At 39.1% G+C, this 24,627-nt stretch overlaps 1 protein-coding gene and 1 pseudogene across 1 annotated transcript; both read left to right on the top strand.

Annotated features, from left to right (window-relative positions):
* Positions 1–1,226: 1,226 nt before the first annotated feature.
* Positions 1,227–6,793, top strand: LOC115953176 (annotated as a pseudogene).
* Positions 6,794–11,503: 4,710 nt separating this feature from the next.
* LOC115953175 (putative disease resistance protein RGA4) lies at positions 11,504–14,188 on the top strand. Its single transcript, XM_031070709.1, has one exon. The coding sequence runs from the start codon at positions 11,504–11,506 to the stop codon at positions 14,186–14,188; it is 2,685 nt and encodes an 894-aa protein (XP_030926569.1).
* Positions 14,189–24,627: the final 10,439 nt, after the last annotated feature.

The following is a 24,627-nucleotide window of genomic DNA, read 5'->3' as shown; positions in this document are numbered from 1 at the left end:
CCTAGATACCTTGATAATTGATAATTGCGAAGAGCTTAGTTTGACAGAAGAAGACAATCAAAATCTCAAATTAAGCCTCCGAAAATTGAGATTGTCACTTCACAAAAGTTGGCGGTTTTGCCCCAATGACTCCAAAGGATTTGCCAACACTTTACAGCACCTAGAGGTTGAGAATGTTACAATTTCATGGCCTTGCTAGTTTGGTTGCCGAGTTTGAGATCCGTTCAGGCACTTCAAATTATGGAATTTACAATGTATAGCGTTTTTTAAATGGCATTATAGTGGTCTTTAGAGATACTCCGTCATTCATATGATTTCTTTTTGTTTTCATATTATAAATTATAAGGAATTTGTGACATTTTAAAGGTAAATTCGTGACAATTCACTTTAGGCCCCGTATATTATATGTGTAATATATTATAATTGATTATTTTATCCCCTCTTCATGTTTAAGTTCTAGATAATTGTATTTGGTTTTGGTCATTTGGTATTTTTCTATTGTTAAACTCTCTTGCTAGACTCTTCACCTTATTCATTGTGATCACAACAATATTAGTTGCAAAGGAGATGTCCTTCAAATTATTTTGATGCAATACTATGCATCATGCATGGGCGATCATCTAGTTACTTCTTAAAAAGAAATAAAAATCATCTAGTTACTGGGAAAATGTGGGGTATAATTGACTTTTTATTTTTGAAAAAATGAACGAGGTTTAACTAGCATAGTGAATATTAATATTTGGGTTCTAAATTAAAAATCCACTTATAATGAGCATATTGTCACCCTAGAGACATGTAATGACAAATTTGATATATCTTTAAATTATGCAACGCTATAATAGCTGTTAACATACAAATGAATGTTAGTATTGTAATTGGCAAATATATGTCAAAGTGAAGCTTACCCTTTTTTTTTTTTTTTTTTTGCTTGTAGCCCATAACAATTTTGTATTTGAAGCCATAAAATTTTAGTTTATGATATAATTTTCATTCTATAATAATAATTTTTTTATGATCAAATTAAAACACTAATTAATTTTAAGGATAAACAAGAATTTTGAATCTCATATCTCTCATAAATAAACAAAAAAAAATTTTTTTACAAGTCTTTCTTTTTTTTAATGAAAGTTTTACAATTTGATTTAAAGATATAGAAAACTTAAAAAAAAAAAAATGAAAACGTATTATTATTATTATTTTTTTCCAAAAACCGCCCGAAATGATTGGTGGGGGAAAAAAAGGAAATTGAAAAATAGGGCTTTGAATTCTCTCTCACCTTCTTTTTTGAAAACCCCCCAATTCCTTTATTCGAATCCCAAATACCTGAGATTTTACATCCTCAGAAAATTGCAATGAGCAAGATAGGGTATGGGTTGAACCTTAGGCTGCCATCACAGCAGAAGAAGAAGCAGCAGCAGCAGTCATCAAAGCAGCCTCGCCCACCTGCCTTCGGGTTTAACGACGACGACGACGATGATGTGGAGAGTGATATTTCTCGGCAAGCTAGCAAGAACAAGTCTCTCAAGGACATTGGGGAACAGCAGAAGAAAGCCCTCGAAGAAGACCCCACTGTTTTTTATTATGACGGAGTTTACGATGACATGAAACAGAAAGCCATTCAACCTCGAGTTCAAGATCGTCAAGACAGAATGGTAATGAAAATACCGTTTGATTTTTATTGAAAATTTGCCCAGAATATAATTTATACTTACTGCATAAATAAATATAGAAGTGATTTTCTGTAGTGTTGATATCAATTTCTCTATGTTTAAATGTTATAGAATGATTCTAGAACTTTAAGTTTGAAAGGGAAATTTTTATAAGACTGCTATACAACCAGCTATGCTCTTATGGTACCGAATGTTGGGTTGTTAAGAAGTAACATATTCGTAAAATGGGTGTAGCTGAAATGAGCATGTTAAGATAGTTTAAAGGTAATAGAGTGATTCTAAAACTCTAGTTAAGGAAAAAGTTCATAGGACTGCTATACAACCAGCTTTGCTCTTATGGTGCTGAATGTTGGGTTGTTAAGAAGTAACATATTTGTAAAATGGGTGTATCTGAAATGAGAATGTTAAAGATGGATAAATGGGAAATAGATGGAAAGATAGGATTTGAAATGCGAAAATTCACATAAAAGGGTAGCCCATATTGATAAAAAGATGAGAGAGAGTTGATTGATATGGTTTGGTCATGTTTAGAGAAGAGCGATTAGTGCATTAGTGAGAAAGAGTGAGTTGAACCAAGTTGAATGAATGGAAAAAGGACATTTCAATTAAGGAAGTAATAGAGAGTATGATTTTAGATAAGCTCTTATCATTTACATGTTAATGAATTAACTTTAGTAGTAGAGAAAGCCATCATATTCAATGGAATGGAAGTGCTATATATGGATGTCAAATTATGTTAGAAAAATAGCCCGTAAGTTATGGGCATGTTGCATTCTTGATTTTTCTTTCCCAAGTTCTTATACTTTTATATGATGAAAATTGGAGCATTTATTTTTAATTTTGTTTGTCTTTCCATAGATTTGGTTAAATAGTGTTTATAATTAAAACATGCTTGTTTCTATTACAGCCAAGATATATTCAGCTATTGAAAGAAAAAACAAAAGAGCGAGAGAAATACTGTGAAGTAGTGTTTGAGAGAAAAATTGCGAGAGAAGCCAAGATGACCACCTCTATGCAGACAAGGACAAATTTGTGACGAGTGCTTACAAAAAGAAACTTGAAGAGCAGAAAAAATGGATGGAGGAAGAACGTTTGTGTGAACTTTGAGAGGCGCAGGATGATGTATGTATAACTTTTGCCTGTTCTTGCATTTATCTAACTCCACTTGTGTTTGACTTATCATGGTTCTTGTTTTATATTACTTTACATGTGACTAACTGAAAATTGCTAGTTTAGATTATGCATTTATTTTTTGCATGCTCGCGCTCTATATTAATTCTTTGTTATCCTGTTTACTACTGCACATTGACATTTTCTTTAATGAATTTTCTATTTCTACTTGATGTATTATTTAGGTTGACACATAAAGGTAGTTTAATAGTTGAATTCCAATGTGATGACTAATGAGTGGGGTGAGTGTGGAGATGGACTGCACTTAATGCAACTTGACATCCATTTCTAAAATCAATTATTTGTTTTGTATAAGTTTCTAGGGTTTGTACAAAGTCAAGTCATTAAATCCAGACAGGACTCAGGAGTTTCATGCGTTCAATTGTGAGAATGTTTATCATAAGTTTTGGGTGCAAGTTGGTTGGACATTTTCCTTTTTTCTTCTTCTGCCTTTTTTTGGGAGAAAAGGGATTCCCTAATTCTCTCAGCTCCTTGTAAAGCAGCCTCCACCATTGGGTGTAGTTTTAGTTAATGTGTTCTCAATTGGATGGTTCTATTTGAAGAACTGCATTAGAGAGGGTTTTCTGTGGATCTTTTTCTAAATGAATTTTCTAATGTAAATTTCCCAGCTTTTTGGTGGTTATTAGCTAGGTTTAAACAATTTTCCTTCAAGTGTCACTTATTAAAAAAAAAATCCTTCAAGTGTCTCATTTGCACATTTATATTTTTTAATGCCATTCCACCAGGGTCCAACAGGGGATTTTAATCCTAATCCTTAAGTTTATCCTTAGGCCTTTGGTATCATTCATGCCTTACTCATCTAAGAGATAGATGGGTGGTAAAATGCATCATCATGAATTTTTCCTTGAAAGGCATCCTCTGTTGACGAATCAATTTGAAGCCTATGATTACCCAAGTTTTTTGATTGTAAATGTCTCGATTATGGGTTGAAAGCTCAATGGGTCCATCTGTAACTTACCAATAAAGTAAATGTCTATAGGCTTTTGTCAAACTAGTATAAGTTAGTGCTAGTGTTTGGTTAAGTTCTGTTTTGGCTAGGCATGGTCTAGACTGGTTTGGATTGGGTTGTGTCGCATAATTAGAACGGGAGGCACTAGTCCGAAAGCAGGAAATGAAGGGTTGGTGTTAGCTTAATGTGGCAGCTTGGTTTGGTTTAGACGTTAGTGACCCCGATACCTGTCCTGTTGGCATGTAACCTTAACTTCAATAAAATCAGGCAGCTTTAGGAAAGTTTCTGGTTACCTAAGAAAGATTAGCCTAATCACTGCAGATGGATCTAGACAGGTGCATTCACCCTGTGATTCAACCCTTATGATGATGGTAACAAAGAGGGTAAACAAAGTAAACATGTATGAGTGTCAGGCAGAGGCAAGAACAGAAGTGTACAATCAGTATTACTTGACAAGTCTACATCAATGAGGGCAAGAACAGAAGGCACTCTCAAGGGTCCTTCAAAACCATTGGAGGTTTACATAATGGTCCGTTTGGATTGAGGGGAGGGAGGGGGAGTAGAGTAGAGTTGGCCCAAAATTAGCCTATATTCAGCCAACACTACTCTACTCCCTTCCACTCCCCCTCCCTCCCCCCTCAATCCAAACAGGCCCTAAGTCTTGTAAAATGCTCTATGCAGCAGTTTGGAACACATGCACTGGTTGCTGCTGCTGTTTGAATTTGTGAAGAATATTTGAGAAGAGAATTCAAAAACATTTGTATGATATTTCATCCATCTTTTGGGAGGAGCTGAAAATCTGATACAATCCTGAGCCAATATATTCCTCATATATAGGAGAGTTAGTTGCAAGAAATAGATAATATTCTTGACAATGACAGTTGGTGGGGATGCCAAGAGCTTTGTAGTTCAACTGGTTGGCACCTCTTGGTGTTTTCTAAACATTCAAGGTTCAAATCTCACCTCCCTTGTTGTAACTATTGAATTTTCGAAAAGAAAAAAATGACAGTTGGTGGGGACAACTCATTAGTGACACCCCCGCCACTGGGATTTCTAGACTCTTATAGAAGAGTACAATATAATTTTTATTTACTTTTTGGATAAGTAATCAAAGAGACTGTGAAGCCCCTTCGAAGAGTCTTCAAGAAGAGAAACTTAATATTAGGCAGAGAAAGCTCCTTTCCCTTAAACGTGCATTGATTATACTCCCTCCAAATACACCATATAAGACATGCTGGCTCTGCCCTCCAAACTTTTACATATCTTCGAACTCCCCTTACTCCATCCCAAGATTTCAGCATGGCATCAACAGAATTTGGCATAACCCAGTTGGTCCCAACTAGACAAATTATGAATGCCCATAGATCATGTACAAAAGGACAATGCAGCAGCAAATGATTAACAGATTCCCCATCAGATCGACAAAGACGAGACCAAGCTGCCAAAAGGAAACCCCTCCTCTGCAGGTTGTCTGTCATCAAAATTTTGCCTAGGGTGACCTCCCAACATAAAAAGAAACTCTAGGAGGGGAAAGAGACTTTCATACACACATTCAAGGAAACAGGGAAGTAACCTCAACGCTTGCTTGCAGCACCCTATAGTAGCTCCTGTATTTAGGCTGCAATAAGTACTCGTGTTCCTGTCATCTTGGATGCTGGGGGAATGGATGCACTGTTCCCACAAGAATTATTAAATTTTATTGATATTTTAAGCCCAAATGAAAGTGAACTTGGTCATTTAACAGGAATGGCAACTAAAAGCTTTGAACAGATTACTTAAGCTGTGGTGAAATGCCATAAAAAGGTGAGTTTTTGTACATCAAAAATGATCATCATCACTAAAGGCTTTGTGCCTTATCCAATATAAATACAATTTTTACAGCAATAAATTCATTTAAATAAATAAAGTAGAAAAAAAAAATACAGCATATTTGGACATCCTTTAGAAATTTGATGGATCCATTTTGGTATTTACATTTATTTCGCACACATGATCACAGTAACCACACACAAGAATACATTCATAACATCAATGGAGATCAGTGGAGGATGAGCAGCCATCAATTAGATACTTTTTGAATGTTGGGAACAGGTCTATTCATATAGTCCCATACCATTTTTGTTACTCAGTTGTGGTGAATCTCCTCTTCTTGGATAGCCTTATTTTTTAGCAGATATGATCTGATTATTGAAGCATATTTTGGGCCATTGAATTTCCAAGTGCAAATGTGCCCCTAGGAGGTGCTCCAGCCATTCTAAGGAATTGAGTACAGAATCTTTTCGTAGTGCATGAGACTTTACATATGTTTGTTTATTTTCTTCTTTCATAACATGTTTGGATTTCTTCCTGTCTAGTGAAATGTACCATCTATCTTAAAATATCTTTGATATACCTGGACCCTTTTTGGGTTTTCTTCTTTCTTCATAAATATTAAGCAAAATGATTCAACTGTGCTTAGATATTGGTAGATTCAAGAGGATCAATAATAGAATGAATTTGGACAAGCGTCAGATAACTGTGCACTACATTTGCATCTGCTATTGGTGCCATCATATTTTTTTTTTTGCTAAATGGTATCAGACTTCTATTAAAAATGTATTCTTTCAGGGTGTTAAGCAAGTCCTTGTGAAACTCGGGGCCAAAGGGTCTGCCTTATGTGTGGAAGGTGAATAGCCAATTAAACAACCTCTCATATCAGCCCCAAAGGTCCTTGATACAACTGGGGCTAGAGATACATTTACTGCAGCATTTGTTGTGGCTCTTGTGGAGGGCAAGTCCAGAAATGAAAGCTTAAAATTTTCTGGTATACTTGCAACATTATTCCCTATTTATCAATAAATATTTCCTTAGAACATTGCTTATCATAATTCTCTGCTTTTTTTTTTAAACAGCTGCAGCTGCTTCTCTTTGTGTTCAAGTGAAGGGAGCTCTTCCTAGCCTGCCTGATAGGAAATCAGTTTTGGCTCTTCTTCAATCTCATTAAGGTTGCTTTTGTATTATGCTAGCTGGATACCATAAGCAGTCATCATGCATATAACTAAAAACCAGAGGCCAATTTTTGTCTTTGCTACTGTTGAGTTTTTATTTTTACCCATAGTTCTCATTGGCGCTTGAAGGAACTATATTTTCTGTACTTTTTAAAGACTCATCGGCCTTTTTCTTTCTTCTTCCCCCTGCCCTCTAGAAATAATATTTTTCTGATTTTCCTTGTGTATTGTCTGTCTACATATATGGTCTGCATTGTATGCAGCTTGCCCATTCTCTTATTTTTGTAGGCCACATAAACTAACAGGGATTACATATTGGGCAAGGATTTGCTGCAAACTAAGTTACAGCAACTCCTGTAAAATGCATGTGTGTCAATGCTTCAAATAGACCAAATTTGGTGAAAAATCCAATCTTGACATGGGGGAAAAAAAAAAAAAAAAGCCTGGACAGGTGTCTATCGAGGCATTGACATGTGTGCATTTTTGCAAGAGTTGCTACAACTTAGTTTGCAACAAATCCTTGCCCTTACATATTATTGTATTAAATGAGATGGTAAATTTGTATTGAGTTCTAGTTTATCCAAATTAAAAAAAAGAAAATACTTATTTCAACGGTTTTAAACTGTTGAAACTTAGAGATGATTTGGAAATGTAGGGACTAAGTTGTTCACGAAGGAAGAGTGTTTTATGTTGAAGTTGAAGATCTTATCAGAAGTTTGGTCAAAGTTTTCAATGAACATTGCAGCTGTATAAAAACCAGAACAGTCTCGCCCACAAGCGCAAGATTATCAATATGGCAAAAACCAGCCGAAGATCAGTTAAAGATGAATTGTGATGCAGCTGTTGGGATGGAGCACTCATATGTATGGGCGGTGCAGCTAGCAAGCCAAATGTATTTTTAAGAAGGTGATAATTGAGGGTGATACAAAGAATTGTGTTCAAGCAGTGACCAACAGCTCAATATCAGTGCATTGGAGAATTGCTAACTTTGTTGATGAAGTCAAATTGCTTTCAGTAAGCTTTGACAAGCTGGAGTTTATGTGGGTGTATAGGAATTGCATATGAGGCTGCTCATGTCTTGGCAAAGTGGTCTCTATCAAACTCTTGTCCTAGCTATTTTGTTGATGGGCTGGGTCATTCCCTTTTTGTTAATGTTATTAGTAAGGAAGAATAGCCTAGGTGTGGTTGAGTTTGAATGGGGTGTTTTCTTGTTTTTTCTTTGTTGTCTTTTCCTTTGTTTGCAATAGGATCTTTTATTCAATAAAAAAGAAGAAGTTCAACCTGAAGCCAGCATACTTAATTTCAGGTTGGATTTAGGTTGATCAGGTCAAGCTTTACCAAATTTGGACCAGTTAGAGCACTCTCATCAGGTGTGCCAAATGCCAAATATTTGGCATTTGGCACACCAAACACCAAAAAACATCTCTCATGAGGTGTTCTAAATCCTAAAAAATTTGGAACACGTGAATAGTACGCTCTCATATTTGAGAGCGTACGGACATATGTGTTATAATTTTAATGAATATTTTATTTTTTCTCTCTCATTCCTCAGTCAGTTTCTTCCTATTTTTTTGTCAAACACCGATCGGTTCTCTCATTCTCATCCCCTCATATTTTCTTCCCCACCATCAGTTCCCTTCCATGCCGTCGCCGACATCGACGTCGACGCCGACGTCGACGCCAACGCCAACGCCAACGCCAACGTCGATGCATCAATTCCACGCCGATCTCTCTCTAGCTGTGGTTTTTTTTTTTTTTTTTTTTGGCTGTGGTTTGATGGTTGGGTTGGGCGATGGGTGGGTTCGAATGGAAAGATCGGCGGTGGGTGGGTTCGGATAGGCAGATCGGCGTCCACCACGCAGCACCGCCCATCTCACACTTTCAGATCAGATCGCGTGGGTTTTTTTTTTTTTTTTTTTACTGTGGTTTGATGGTTGGGTTGGGCGATGGGTGGGTTCGAATGAACAGATCGGCGGTGGGTGGGTTCGGATGGGCAAATTGGCGTCCACCAAGCAGCACCGCCCATCTCAGATCGCCTGGGATTTTTTTTTTTGTTTTTTTTTGGTGGATGTGGGTTGAGTTTCGTGGGTTTTAATGGGTTGATATTGGTGGGTTATGGCGGTGGGTGGTGGCCGGCTACTAGGGGCAGTGGTGGTGGTGGTGGCCGGTTACTATGGGCAGTGGTGGTGGGGGGCTGTGCATTATATTACCGGTTGAAGTTTTTTTTTAATGATATTTTAATGTGTTGGATATATTATTTTAATGTATGAGATTGAAGAATAGAACATCTGATAAATTAGATGTTGTAAAATGATGTGGTAAAATAGTAAAGTAGGCTTTTGATGTGTTAAAATGGCATTTTTTATAGAACAGCTGATGGGAATGCTCTTATAATCTCATTCTACCCGTGGAGCTATAATAATAATCTGTTCTTCTCAGCTTCTGGTTGGAATTTGCTCACTCCGGTTATAGCAGTTTTGTTAATTTAATCAGTGAAGCAGTAATCCTTTTTTAAATGTCTGACCGCTAGGGTGGTCTGTTGTGCCCTTTGGTAGGATTTAAATTTTAAAGTGGCTGCTTTTCAGGTCCTGATTCATTCTCTCCTTTTCACTCGACTCATGCTAGTAAGTTTCCTGAAATAAGGTGACGGCTATTTTGAGATTGATAATCAAATGTAGGATCATGTCTATTTTTTTAGTGCCATCATAACATTGTTTTTACTGCATGTAAGGAGTTTATGTCAAAAAATTGAAATTTCTTAGAAAATGCAATGCAAAGAGGATCAACAACAACAACAAAGAAGCTTAAGTCCCAAATTTTTGGGGAATATAGAGGGAACCCACCTTAAAAATGCAGTGCCAAATTACTTCGAAGAACCTTAGCAGATTCTTTTATGGCTTTCCCACCAAGTTAAATGTTTCTGCATGGTCATTTCTACAACAAAATTGTAGATCTCTTTAACTGCAGGATATGCGTCTTCTATGGTTTGTTGCTATGAACGAGGATGGTGTCTTTCTTTGACATCTTAAATAGGTTCATGTTAAGCAGATCAAACTGCCCCTAGAGCTGCTCAGGTAAAAAGTATTTTGTTGATGTATTCACAGGATTCATCGGTTTTGCACTCAATGCAGCAAGTGCAGAGATGAACATGCCTGAGGGACGGTGCCACACGCATACATACGCACACTGCATCTTCAATAGGACCTGATTATTGTTTTTGCACTAAACAGCAATGGGATGTACTACCTATAATAAAAACCGTGACGAGCCTCTTCAAACAAACTTCTTTGGATTTAGATTAAATGAAGGATTATTACAAGAGCAATTAATTTACTGCTAAGCAGTATGCACGTGGCTTGTGTTGCTAAAGACCTCGATCAGTGTATATTTGGTACTAGCTTATAAGCCATTTTTTAGTTTTTTATTTTTTCATCTTTATATACAATTTTTTAAAACTTCACTTTTTTTCATATTTTCAATAAAAAAATTTCAATAAAAAACTAAATAAAGTTGTTCCCTAATCCCTTGATGTTAAAGATATTATGGCCGAAAGCCTAACCTTGTTGTAGGCCCAAGTACAAGTAGATTAAGCAAATTAGTCCCAAGGTTAGTCGGTTCTTTACTATATAAACTCTACATTGAATTCATTATAAAGTATTAAATTATATAACAAAGATTTAATTGTACAAGAATTTTCATAATGGATGTAAGCTATTAGAATGAATTATGTGAAATTCATAGTTTTGCTTTTTTTTCTTCTCTATTTCAATCACTCAATAACTTTAGTAGTCTCACATAGTCACATTGATAGTCATGTTTAGAAATTATTTTTTAAAGAGAAATATCATTTTATAATGTCTTTTATATAAAAATATATAATTTTTTCAAAACTACCCTCTTTAATATATATACATATACATATATAATTTGATAGTTGAGGTGATTTAAATTCTAAATGTCTCCATTAATGATATTAGAAGATTTTGATTGAACAATAAGATTCTTGGCCATTGCCATCTTTAATTTAAAGAATATTGAATTTTCAAATAAAATAGGAGTAAGTTAATAAAATGATTACCATTTGTCTATTAACCATTTTTTTTTAATAAAAAAAGAGTATTTTTTTGAAAGAGATTTTATATGGTCACAACAAAATCTCGTAATATTTTCATACTAAATTGAAGTGTGAGCCCAAATTAATTTTTTTTTTTTTTTAAAAAGATTATATCCATCCTACCATGACATCTCAAAAAAAAAAAAAAAAAAAAAAACTTTTGCTAAATTGTTTTGAAATTTGGTTATGTTTCTTAGATTTTTTTTCTAAAAGATATAGAGTTATTCTACGAACTCAACAAAATTTAACAATATTTTCAATAGTTTATCCCAAGTCAAAATAAAATAAAATTACACTTAAGCCTATCACATCTCAAAACAAGTTTGTTGTATAAATATTATGAGATTTTTATAAAATTTGATTCTTGCTATGGAATTTGAAAACAAAAAAGCTGGCAGCAAAATTGTTTGAACAAAAGTAGTAAAGTATTCTAGCCCAAGCTCCAAAACTAAAAGTCCATTCCCGACAAGGCTATCACTTTTCACTTTACCATTCTTCCCAAGCAAGCTAAGCTACTTCAGTCTTTACTCTTTAGCACTCTCAGTAGCACTTTACCATTCTCAGTTTTCTCTAATCAACGAACCAACCAGACATGGCTAAACTTGCATATGGCATCGCAGTGAAGGTCCTGGAGCAACTTGGATCCCGTACTTTCCAAGAGATCAGCTCAGCATGGGGCGTTCGAAGTGATCTGAAGAAGCTTGAGCTCACTGTGGCCACCATTAAAGCCGTACTCTTAGATGCTGAGGAGAAGCAAGTAAGCGACCATAGGCTGACGATTTGGGTAGGGGAGCTCAAAGACGTTCTTAATGATGCCGAGAATGTGCTGGATGAATTTCACTACCGAGTCCTGCAAAAGGAAGTCATGAGGAGATACGGGAGCACTAGCAAAAAGGTGTGTCATTTCTTTTCTACTTCTAATCCACTTGTATTCCGTTTTGAATTGGCGCATAAAATCAAGGATATTAGGAAGAGGGTTGATGATATTGCAGCCCTTAAGGATAAATTCAACCTAGCCGAACGACTCGAGGATAGGAAGATCATAAATATGCACCAGAGGAGGGACATGACCCACTCCTTTGTTAATCCTCGGAATGTCATCGGTAGGGATGATGACAAGGAAGAGATCATATATCTTTTTATGGACCCATTTGAAAATGCTGGTAGAAATGTCAATGTACTTCCTATAGTTGGGATTGGAGGTGTAGGGAAGACCACACTTGCCAGGTTCGTGTACAATGATGAACGGGTAGTTAGCCATTTTCAATTGAGGATGTGGGTGTGTGTGTCCGAGGATTTTAATGTTACAAGGTTGATAAAAGAAATCCTTAAATCAGCAAAAGTTACAACTGATGAAAACTTGGGTATTGATCAATGGCAAGCTAGCTTAAGAGAACTTTTAAAATATAAGAAATTTCTACTTGTCTTGGATGATATTTGGAATGAAAATCGTAATAAATGGATTGAATTGGAAGATTTGTTACTTGGAGGTTGTAATGGAAGTAAAATCATAGTGACAACAAGGAATGACTCAGTTGCTACCATTATGGGCACTACTCCCACGTACAATTTAGATGGCCTATCACAAGAGGATTGTTTGTCTTTGTTTGTGACATTGGCATTTCAAGAAGGAGAAGAAAAACAATATCCAAACCTCTTAGAAATTGGAAAAGAAATTGTTGAAAAATGTAAAGGGGTTCCATTGGCTGTAAAGACTTTAGCCGGCCTACTCTATTCAAAACTTGATGAATGTGAGTGGAAATTCATTAGAGATAATGAGATATGGCATTTAGAACAGAATGAGGGTGACATCTTACCCGCATTGAGGCTCAGTTACAATCAGTTGCCACTTCATTTGAAGCAATGCTTTGCCTATTGTTCTCTTTTTCCCAAGGATTATGAATTCTTTAGCATTGAATTGATTCAATTTTGGATGGCACATGGAGCTCTTCAATCACATGAAAATAAAGAGCTTGAAGATATTGGTGACTTGTATATTAAGGAGTTGTTGTCAAGATCTTTCTTTCAAGATGTTAATGAAGACTTGTATTGCTGTTCATTTGTAATGCATGATCTTATGCATGATCTTTCACTCTCAGTTGCACAAGGTGAGTGTCTAACCGTTACCAAGAAGTCAGTCATTGATGAAAAAGTTCGTCATCTGTCATTTGTAGACAATGGCCTGGAATTTGTGACGCCCTTACAAAAGCTTAGTAGAGTGCAAACTATTTTTTTCCAAATTGAATTACCATTGTCCTTAGTTGAAGCATGCATCTCAAGATTTAAGTACTTGCGTGTACTTGATTTGAGTGTATCATCTTTTGAGGTGTTGTCAAGTTCTATTGGCGCTCTAAAGCATTTGAGATATCTTAGCCTATCTTGTAATTGGAATCTCAAGCAACTTCCTAATTCCATTTGCAAGCTTTACAATTTGCAAACTTTACTACTTGATGGTTGCATCAATCTTGAACGATTGCCCAAAGATATAAGGAACATGATCAACCTTAAGGTTTTGGTAGTAACAACAAAGCATACATACTTGTCAGAGAATGTTGTAGGTTGCTTGAAGTCTCTTCGTACCTTTATTGTTGTTCGATGTCCAAGTCTAAGATGCTTGTTTGAAGGGATGGACGGGTGCCTCTCCAACCTTCGAACATTGGTTGTTAAGGCTTGTCCAAAATTGACCTCTTTGTCACTCAATATCAAACACCTAACTGCCCTAGAGACCCTGATAATTGACAATTGCGAAGAGCTTAATTTGATAGAAGAAGACAGTCAAGATATCAAGTTGAGCCTCCAAAAATTGAAGATTGTCACTTCACATAAGTTTGCAGTTTTTCCCCAATGGCTCCAAGGATCTGCCAACACTTTACAACACCTAGAGATTGAAGAATGTTACAATTTCATGGCCTTGCCAGATTGGTTTCCGAGTTTGAAATCACTTCAGACACTTATAATTATTGATTGTCCTAAGTTGTCATCTCTCCCAGAGGGTATGCAAGGTCTCACTACTTTAAGAGAATTAATAATTAGAGATTGTCAATTTTTAACTAGAGAACGCATACAAGAAGATTGGTCCAAGATTGCTCATATATCAGAGATTGATCTCGATGAGGACAGTGACAGTGAAAGTGCATCAGAAATGGATGATGACATGAGCGTAGATTTACGAGAAGAAGATGATGGGGGAAGTTCACATGAAGAAAATGATGAGGTAAAATCTTCATCTTCTTTTTCTACTCTTATCTTATGGGTCTTAACAATGACACTTATCTAATCCTAAATGCATGTGCTTAGTTTCTACTTCTAAAGCCAAATCTCCTTTTGTTTATTGAGACGAACATATCATTTTGGATGAAATTGAATTTCCAAAACCAAAGGGACCATATAGATCTTTATTTCTCCATTCTTTTTCCCCTCCAAGGTATTGACACCCAAAAACCATAATCACATAATTAGTTTTCATTTATTTATTTTTTCTTTTGTAGAGACATTTTTCCTAGTATTATTCTCACCTTAAGTTTATTATATAATTGCAGCTATCATTTCAGGAGTTCAACACAAGTCACATTAAATAGAAAGTTAAACAGTACTCAATACAAAGTTGTATGTTCCTTAAATTGTAAAAATTCTTCATTGCAATTTGGATCAATAGATGTAAATAAATAAAATTTTGTTATTGTAATTTGCATTAAGCCATTAAGTGTTGTATAAAAATAAACATCTATTTCATCTTAATTCAAATTAAGAGATGTAAATCAATAAACAGGTGATGTGTATACTTCTGTGACTACATTTTTGTTTAAAAAGCTGAGAGATCCATGGATTGGTGTGTGCATGCATTTCTTCATATATTCATATTTTATAATTTTTATTATTCATTTTTGTAAGGACCATGTGTAATAAGAATGCTTAATTACTTGGAAAATGTGGGGTTTAACTGGCATTGCATAGATTGTTATTTGGATTTTGACATGCCAATAATTGAAATGGAAAAGATAGGAAAAATGCAATTGACATGCCAATAATTGGAATGGAAAAGATTGGAAAAAAAAAAGCAAAGATGGAAGATCATAGACCATTGGTTCTCAAGTTGGAGAATAATCGTGTCATTTTTCAAATCTTACTTGTGCCAATGGAGTTTTCAGAAATCAAAACACTTTTTTGATGAGTATTGTTTTAATCTTCACTATTATAATGTTCAATAATAAATTTTGGTGGTGTTGAAATTCCCTCAGATGTTGTCTACAATAAAAGTGAAGAACAAAACTGCAATCCTAAAAAAATCGGAAACATGTTTGAAGGGATTATACGCGATGACCAATTATGCTAATGGAATTGTTTTTGAAATCGTATTAAAATTTGGATCTAACTTCTAAGAATTAGAATTCAACTTCCCAAGAGTCAAGGTCAGTTTTTTTTTTTTTTTTTTTTGAAACCAAGAGTCAAGGTCAGTTAAAAAAGCATAACTGGGTTAATATTAAGATAATATGGTTAATATTGAGAGATTTAAATGCATAGGTGAAGGCGAGCAATGTCCATCAGCCACTATTTCCAAACAGTCTAATTGAATAATGCCAATCTTTTATAATGATATCTCATTTTGATTAGCTATGCCTACATTATACAAGCAGAGACCAATACATTGGTCACTAGTTTTGATCTCCTCTCTTGAATTTTAATCATTCAGTAAATTTGATTCAATTGTGAATTTTTTCTTGTATCAACTACTTGCAGTTTGTTGAGGTCCAAAAAAGGGTTACAATAAAATAAGCCCAAAAGAAATGGAAGAGCAAGTCAAGCCCAAAAGAAATGGAAGAGCAAGTCAAAGCCCAAAAGAAAAAAAAACCAGGCTAAGCCCAAAAGTAACAGGAACGGATGACCCATGGGGAGATAAAAGGAAAGCCAGAGGATCCTGAAGCCCAGAAAAGGAAACAGCATCCCAAAAGAGACCACGGCAAAAATATAAAGAAGCAAGGATCCCCAAAACCCTTCAAGCACAAATAAAAAGGAAGACTGAGACAGATCGGTAGAAAGAAGACAGGAAAAGAAGAAAAAAACAAGAAGCGCAAAACGACCTCTCATGACACAGACAGCAAAAGGGCCTCGGGGAACCAGGACAGGGAAGAAAGAATAGCAACGAAGGACTTTCAAAAATGGCAGAACAAGATTCCACCCAAAACGGAAAAGAGGAATACGCCAGAAATGAGGATACCGAGAAGGGCATACCTCAGCACGTCCCAAAGAGGATGGCCGACCAGAAGCTTTCGAAGGAATCAGAACCAAGAGAAGGAAAGAATGAGAGAAAACGGCAAAGGGACTTACCAAGGTAACAGGGACAGAACATGCTCTGTTTGCAAAAGAGCAAAACAGAGGAACCCGGGATACCCAGAAAAACTCCATTATAAAAGGAGGGGACGGGTTATGAAGAAGGCAGCGAGAAAAATAGAAAAGAAGCACAAAAAAAAGAAGAAATTCTCTAGGAAGAACCATTAGAAAAATCCACCCAGAAAGAAAATACTAAGGGAAAAACAAAAATACTGTTTTCCCGATATCCTGTAAAAGCCACTACTGCACATACTCGGATTCAACAGGAATCAAACTTTGCAAGTTTTGAAGGCTGAAATAGCCATTCAAGACTGCAACTTTTGAGCTTGATTGGACCTTGTATCACGTCCTAGTGAGCTTTCTGTAATCAAACAGATACTTTGTTAATGAAATACTGCTACATAATTCCCAGGATCCCCATAGCACTATTTCTTTGTTTTATCATTTTGCTAATCCTGCTTTGTTTCCTTCTGAGCTTACGTTGTTAATTTTGGTACTCCTCGATATCCTTGTTTGTTGTCTTTCTGTATATTGTCAGGAGTATTCTCTGCATTCACTTGATTCTTAAACAGCTCGTTAGCTGCGGTGAATCAAGGCCCGGTCAACCAAATCCTTCCTTTTCATTCAGGCCCAGGATCCTTGGGCTTGAGTATCCTGAAAAAGGCACTCTCACATTTTGGCGACTCCACTGGGGACTGGGCAAAGAAGAAGGAAGAAGCAACCCTTCACAGAGAATGCCTCCAAGACAAAGAAGCAGCAGGGGAACTAATGTGCCACCTACGGCCTCTGAGCCTGTAGGAGAAAACGAGGAAGTCTCCAGGCAGGGAGGTGGGATACCCTTGGTAGAACAGGAAGTGGTGTCAGGACAAAGACACGCAAGACAGGAACCAGACCTAATGGCCAGAATGACAGCAATGTTAAAGGATCTGGAGCAAGAAGTTCGTCTTCTCAAAGAAGGCAGGACACAGGAAGTCAGAGACAACATTCCCCCTACTGGTAACCAAGAAGGGACGCAGCCAGAAGGAGGGTCAGCAGTGGGAGCAAGGGCCAACCCTCAGTACTTGACACTAGCAGACGTCAATGCCCTCCTGGAGCAAGAAAGGGAAAAACTCTCAGGGATCCCCAAGCAATTCTCTCGGGATCCCCCGTTCCCCCCAGAACTTCTTGGCAAACCATACCCTAAGGGGTACGAACCCCTAAAGTTCCATCCTTTCGATGGAAGGAATGGAAGTGCCGTAGAACATGTGAGTAGGTTTGTCCACACTATGGGCCCCTATGCAGGGGACAGAGAATTATGTCTAAGGGAATTCGCCAAATCCTTAGTGGATAGGGCATACACTTGGTACACCACACTGAGACCAGGGTCCATCAAGACCTGGGATGAAATGATGGAAAAATTCTGCGCCAAATATTACCCCGGTGAAGACAAAATCACTTTCCAGAACCTGCAAATGGTGAGGCAGAGACCTGGAGAAGATCCTGTTCAATTCATTAAAAGATTCGAAGATGTGTCCCTAGATTGCTATGGGGACCATGAAGAAAAGGAGCTCGTGGAGACCTGTGTAGCCAACATGCTTTTTGATTACAGGCTCAACCTTGAAAATTTATGTATCACACAATTTGCTGACCTGCTACAGAGAACTAGAAGGACGGCGCAAACCATGAGAACAAAAAGGCTGCCCGCATCCCAAGCTTTGACAGCATCAGCAGGAGAGAAAAGGAAGAGACCAGATGGGAAGGTGTTTGAGGAACCACCAGTGATCTCGTGTACAGCTGAGGAATTAAGCCATGTCCTAGACAAGTGGATTGGAGATGGGGTTATCAGACCATTCACTGTGTCCAGGCCACCAACAGAAGAAGAAAGGAAGAACCCTTTATTTTGCAGAATCCATAATTATGTCAAGCACTCCACCAAGGATTGCTGGACCCTTCGCAGACTCTTCCACAAAAAATTGAGAGAAGGAACCCTGGAGCTCACTCAGAAGGAGCCAGAAGTACAGAGGAACCCCTTGCCTAACCACAAAGGAAAAGGGGTGGTAGCAGTAATAATACACGGGAACCCGGCAGAAGCAGGAGAATCTGAAGGATCCTTCCACCCGAGCACAGTCAGGACCCTCCAGAAGAATCCCAAGTTCAGGTCACTATTCAATCAATTAGGATTCGGACCAGAAGCAAGGAGGGTGGCTACAGAGTCTCTCATGAGCATAGCAGCAGATTCAGGGATGGAATGCTTTACAGCTGAGTCACATGCTAGTCGAGCTTTCCTGGAAACAACCAATGCAATAACCTTCACTGATGAAGACATGGAGATTAAGCACCCAGACCACCGTAGACCCCTTTATTTAATGGCCACCATAAACGGTGTTCAAGTCAGAAGGGCACTGGTGGATACGGGGGCATCACTCAACCTCATAGCCTTAAGTACCCTGGAAGCTGTTGGCTTAGCTGACAGAAGGATCCTGGGGGCTCCCATGGAGATAACAGGATTTGGAGGATCAGTAGAGTCAACAGAAGGATACGTGCAGCTAGCCTTAAGGGTGGGGCCGATAGTAGCTCTGACCAGATTTCATGTGATTAATGCTGAAGTTTCTTATCACGTGTTGCTGGGACGCCCGTGGCTTCATAAACATCGCCTCATTCCATCTACGTTCCATCAATGCATTAAAGGGAGACTGAATGGGAGGCCCATAAAGATCCCTGCCAATCATAATCCTTTCAGCCAGGGAGAAGTGAACTTTGCAGAAACAATGTTTTATGATGAGTTGGAGCCAGATGACGAGAACCCCGCCCCAGGGACCCCGGGGGCACCTGTCTTAGAAGAAGAAGAAGGAGGAAGGGGCACCCGTGACCTGAGAAACCTTCTAGAGAGAAAAAGACAAAAGAGGGAGCCCAGCTCTTCAGGATCCTGAGAATGTGTGGTGGTGCGGGAACCTGGGGGAAGGCTAATTTATCGTTTGTGAAGGTGCGCGGGACCCGAATGCATTGTGCAGGAAGGTCCCGGACCACCAAGCTGCATGATGGCCCAAGAAGAAATCCCTGAAGAACCAGTTAAGGAGGCCCAGATTCAGCCTGAGGAAGAATTAAAAGAAGTAGACCTGGGAACAGAACCAGGATCCCGAAAACCTGTTTTCATTAGCAGTCAATTGGTGGCTCAAGAAAAAGAACAATTGATAACCTTGCTTCAAAAATACAGAGATGTGTTTGCATGGACCTATGATGAGATGCCAGGTCTAGACCCGGAGTTGGTAGTCCATTCTCTTAATGTGGACCCAGGGATGAGGCCAGTAGTCCAACCAGCTAGGGTCTTCCACACTGAGGTAGAAGCTCAAATAGTCCAAGAGGTCAAGAAATTACTAACAGCTGGTTTTATCAAACCCATCCAGCACCCAAAATGGCTTTCCAACATTGTACCTATGAAGAAGAAAAATGGTCAAATCCGTTGCTGTGTAGACTTTCGCAACCTGAACAAGGCATGTCCTAAAGATGAGTTCCCCTTGCCCAATATCGACCTCCTTGTAGATTCAGCTGCAGGAAATTCAATGTTCTCGTTCATGGATGGGTACAGTGGATATAATCAAATCCGCATGGCGGCCAAAGATGCAGAGAAGACGGCATTCAGAACTCCGATTGGGAATTTTTACTACACTGTAATGCCCTTTGGCCTCAAAAATGCGGGGGCTACGTATCAACGCACCATGACAGCCATTTTCCATGACATGATGCATGAGGAGATGGAAGATTATGTAGACGATATTGTGGTCAAGTCCAAAACCAGAACAGGACATTTCCAAGTACTTGAGCAAGTCTTTGAAAGATGCAGAAAATACAAGTTACGTATGAACCCCATGAAGTGCGCCTTTGGAGTGTCTGCTGGAAAGTTTCTTGGGTTCCTGGTACATCACAAAGGCATAAACGTGGACCCAGCCAAGGCCACAGCTATCGCCACGATGAGAAGACCAACTACTGTCAGGGAACTCAAAAGCTTCCTAGGAAGGGTCTCCTATATCAGGAGGTTTGTGCCTGGTTTAGCCTCAGCCACAGCGGGCCTATCCAAACTATTGAAAAAAGGAAATGAATTTACCTGGGGAGCAGAGCAGCAGGAAGCTTTTCAAAGAATTCAGGGCATTATGAATCATCTGCCCACCCTCCAGGCACCAGTACGTGGGCGACCTCTGTTGTTATACTTAGCATCAAACTCTCAGGCAATAGGAGCTTTGCTGGCACAAGAAGATGACCAAGGAAATGAGCAGCCCATATATTATGTAAGCAGAACACTCAAGGATACCGAGACCAGGTACCCCAGAATAGAGAAAGCCTGCCTAGTGATCATTTATGCATCCCAGAGGTTGAAGAGGTACTTCTCAGCTCACCAAATCCTCCTAGTAACCAAGTCCCACCCCATAAAGGCACTCCTTCACCAGCCCCTTCTCACAGGAAGGATAGCACAATGGCTAGTGTTGCTCTCACAATATGATATAGGTATAAGAACTCCCAAAGCTGTTAAGAGCCAAGCCATAGCAGATTTGCTAGCTCAATTCCCAGGAAAGGAAGAAGGCCCGCTGAGTGAAGAAATCCCTGGTGAGGTAGCAGTAATGGAGATCCCAGGGAAGAAATGGACCATGAGGTTTGACGGATCAGCTACAGCAACTTCAAATGGGGTAGGAATTGTACTAAGCTGCGAAAATGGGGATATCATGCCCCTGTCCTTCAAGCTTGGTTTCTCATGCTCTAATAACGCAGCTGAATATGAGGCATACTTAACTGGGTTAACTGTAGCACTCAGCATAGGAGTGAAACATATGAGGGTGCTGGGAGATTCTAATCTTGTAGTCTCCCAAGTGAAAGGTGACTTTGCACTACGAGAACAAAGCCTAGCAGCCTACAGGACTTGGGCACAAAGGCTGGAGATGGAATTTCAAACCTTCAGCGTAGAATACACTCAAAGAAGTGAGAACAAGTTTGCAGATGCTCTCGCCACCCTGGGATCCCAAATACCATTTAATGGGAGGGATACGCTGATAAAAAATAGGAAGGCAGGAACATTCTATTGTGAGGATCCTTCAAGGGATGTACCCCGGGGAATCCAAACAGTGGGACTGGAGGGACGAAATCAAAGAAAGGATGAAAGAGGCAAGTCCCAGAGGGAACATCAAAGAACTAATGGATTACACTCAAATAGAAGGAGAATTGTATAAGAGACTGCCAGGAGGAATACTGTCCAGATGTATTACCGAGAAGGAAGGAAAAGCGAAACTAGAAGAATTACACGCCCAGGCATGTGGAGTTGCAGAAAAAGTCAGTCTATACAGAAGAATGCAACGCATGGGGTATTACTGGCCGGATATGGACAAGGAAGCAGCAATCATACAAGGGAGATGCCAGGAATGTCGTTTGGCAGTAGACAAAGAAGAAAGCTACGCGGTGTTTATTGCAGAAGACTGGCGGGTTCCTTTCATAGGATACCTGGCCCAGGGGATCCTGCCAACCGACAGGGAACTGGCCCACAAGCTCAAAAAGCTAGCATGCAGGTATTTCTTGCAGAACCACATTTTATTCAAAAAGGGATACCATGGGGATCCCCTCAGGTGCCTGGGACCAAAGGAAGCTAGAGAAGTAGTCAGAGAAGTGCATTCTGGAGATTGTGGAAGTCACCCAGGAAAGAGAAGACTGTATAAGCAGTTATTGTTGTTGGGATATTACTGGCCAACGATGAAAAGAGACTCTGAGGAGCTGGTCAAAACATGTCATGCTTGCCAAGTCCTAGGAGATGCAATTCACACTCACCCAAATGTCCTACAGGATATGACAACGCCATGGCCCTTTCATACTTGGGGGCTCGATCTCATAGGGCCCATAAATCCTCCATCCAATGGTTATAAATGGATCCTGGCAGCCACGGAGTACTTTACAAAATGGGTAGAGGCCATCCCTTTGAAAAAAGCTACTGGAGCAGCTGTGGCAAATTTCATTCGAGACCACATCATTACAAGGTTCGGGATCCCTAGAAGATTGATCAGCGACAATGGAACCCCATTCATAAACAAAGATATGAAGGGATTAACTGAAGCATACCACATCAAGCATGGAAGATCTACCCCATACTACCCGCAAGGAAACGGCCAAGCTGAAGCCACTAATAGGGTAATATTAAAGATCCTGAAAAAAATGAAGCATGAGTATGGAGGAAAATGGAGTGACCATCTGGCAGATGTGCTTTGGGCATGCAGAAACTCTGTAAAGACAGCCACAGGATTCTCCCTATTCTCCCTGGTTTATGGAACAGAAGCCATCAGCCCCGTGGAGTTAATCATTCCTACACCAAGGGTAGTTCTGGAGGAAAACCAGGGAGAAAGTGAGGACGCAAGCAATGAAAAAAGGCTAGCAGATCTAGAAGGAGTAGAAGAAGGAAGGGAACTGGCTAAGAAAAGGAGCCAGAGATACCAGCAAAGAATGACCAGAGCATATGCACAAGCAGTACGCCCAAGAGTGTTCAGTAAAGGGCAATTAGTGCTAAGGATGGCGGAGCACGTGAGGAGGAACCTGCCAGGGCCTTCCAAGTTCACCCCAAAATGGGAAGGACCCTACATCATCAATGCAGCTCATGAAAGTGGGTATTATTACCTTGCCAAAGAAGATGGAACAGTCCTGACAGAGCCCATAAACGGGAAATGGCTGAAGCAATATTATGCATAAGGACAAGGGGATCCCGGTACCTCAGGGTCCTTTCACCAGCTCCACTATCTGCTAAGTTCTTTTTATTTTGTCTTTTTTTAGCCTTTATCATGAATTCTGGTCTAAGATAATTTTGTTCAGGAACATGTGATAGATTGACACTTTGTGGTCAATACTGCACCAAAAGACTTTTCTTTGTTCCTTGAAAATGACTATGTTTTAATGAAATTCCTGTTTCTTTAACATTTAAGTTTTTCATACTGCAAAAAAAAAACAACCAAGTTTGGATAAATTTGAGGAAGGATACCTGAGTCCAAAAAAAAAAGGGAGAGTATGTAATACCCTTTTACATATGGCCCAGGATTCACCCCACAAATGATTTCAGATATCCCACAAACAATTCCAAGTGCATAGGTCTAGGATCACAGGATAAAAGCAAAATATCTAGGATACCTGGCCTAGCACTTGGCAAAAGGGGAACCTGTCAAAGTTCATGAACTGGGACCGTATCAAAAAAAAATATATATGAGAAGGATACCAGTGTACCCAGTTCAGTACTTGCACAATAGATTACCGGGTACCTGGACCAGAATTTACAGTGAAACCTGTGAAGACCATGGTCCAGGACTCAGGAAAGAAAAGAACCATAGGAAAGAAAAGGCAATATACCAAAGAAAAAAGGCAGATTCACATACTGAAAAAAAAAGCAGTCTTGAAACACAAAAGAGAAAGCAAAGAGCAGGACAATGTTCAAAAAGAAAAACTTATACAATCCCAAATTGTTTATGTAAATCTAAAAAAGAGGCTAAGGAATGAGCCCGGCCAACAGGGAGACATCCGGAGGAATAACAGGCACAGCCAAAGTAGAAAGGATCCTCTGCCGCTTGACCTTCAAGTCTTGTAAAACCTTGTGAGCACGAGCCAAAGCTTCCTCAGCAGCAGCTATCTCAGTGTCTATACTCTTGAAAGATTGCCTCTGAAAAAACATATGAGCCAGCAGACGCAAGTGATCCAGCAGAAAAGACAAATTAAACTTGGCCTCTAGAAGGTCTTGCACCACCCCTCTCCACTCCAGAAGCTTTTCTTCAGACAAGGAATCTACAGAGGAATTCCTTAGGGAAATCAGCACAGCACACAGCAACTCCATTAAAATATTGCCTAGAAAGACGCCTCCCCTGAAGCCGCTGGTGAAATCCCCGTGACTCTTAAGCAGACTCTCTAGCAGCGGCAGGCCTTCCACAGGAACAGAGAAACGCAGGAAGCTGCCATAAGAAGACCCAAAGACATGGAAGTGGCTAGCAGGAAGACTGTTGAATTCCAAGAGATCAAAGCGAGCCAGAAAAGAAGAAAGCTTTGAATCAAGATCTGAGGCAGTCATCTTCGAGGCATCCCCCATCACTGTGTCACCACTTGCAGAAACAGGGGGACTTGCAGCCTTTTGCTCTGGACGAAGGTCAGCAACTTGAACAGGTCTCACAATTCCTTCCGGAATAACAGGCTCAGAACCTGCAAAGCCTGCATCAATATTCAAAAAAGAATAGAAGAAAAGAAAAGAAAAAGAAGAACAGATTTAGTCTTAAAAAAAAAAAGGGGGAGAAAAAGAAGAACAAACCGGTTCCAGCTTCTTGGGGCAGAGCCTCTTCTTCCTGATCTCCTGACTTCCCCGAAGATTCTGGGAAGGAACATAAGGCAAGTTGAAGAAAAGGTGAAGGACCA

This window comes from Quercus lobata, chromosome 7, assembly GCF_001633185.2.
Source record: "Quercus lobata isolate SW786 chromosome 7, ValleyOak3.0 Primary Assembly, whole genome shotgun sequence".
Lineage (NCBI taxonomy): Eukaryota > Viridiplantae > Streptophyta > Magnoliopsida > Fagales > Fagaceae > Quercus > Quercus lobata.
This window is presented reverse-complemented; position numbering and strand designations above follow the sequence as displayed.

Excerpts from the sequence above, each read along its gene's own strand:
- LOC115953175 (XM_031070709.1), top strand. The coding sequence starts at position 11,504 with ATGGCTAAACTTGCATATGGCATCGCAGTGAAGGTCCTGGAGCAACTT.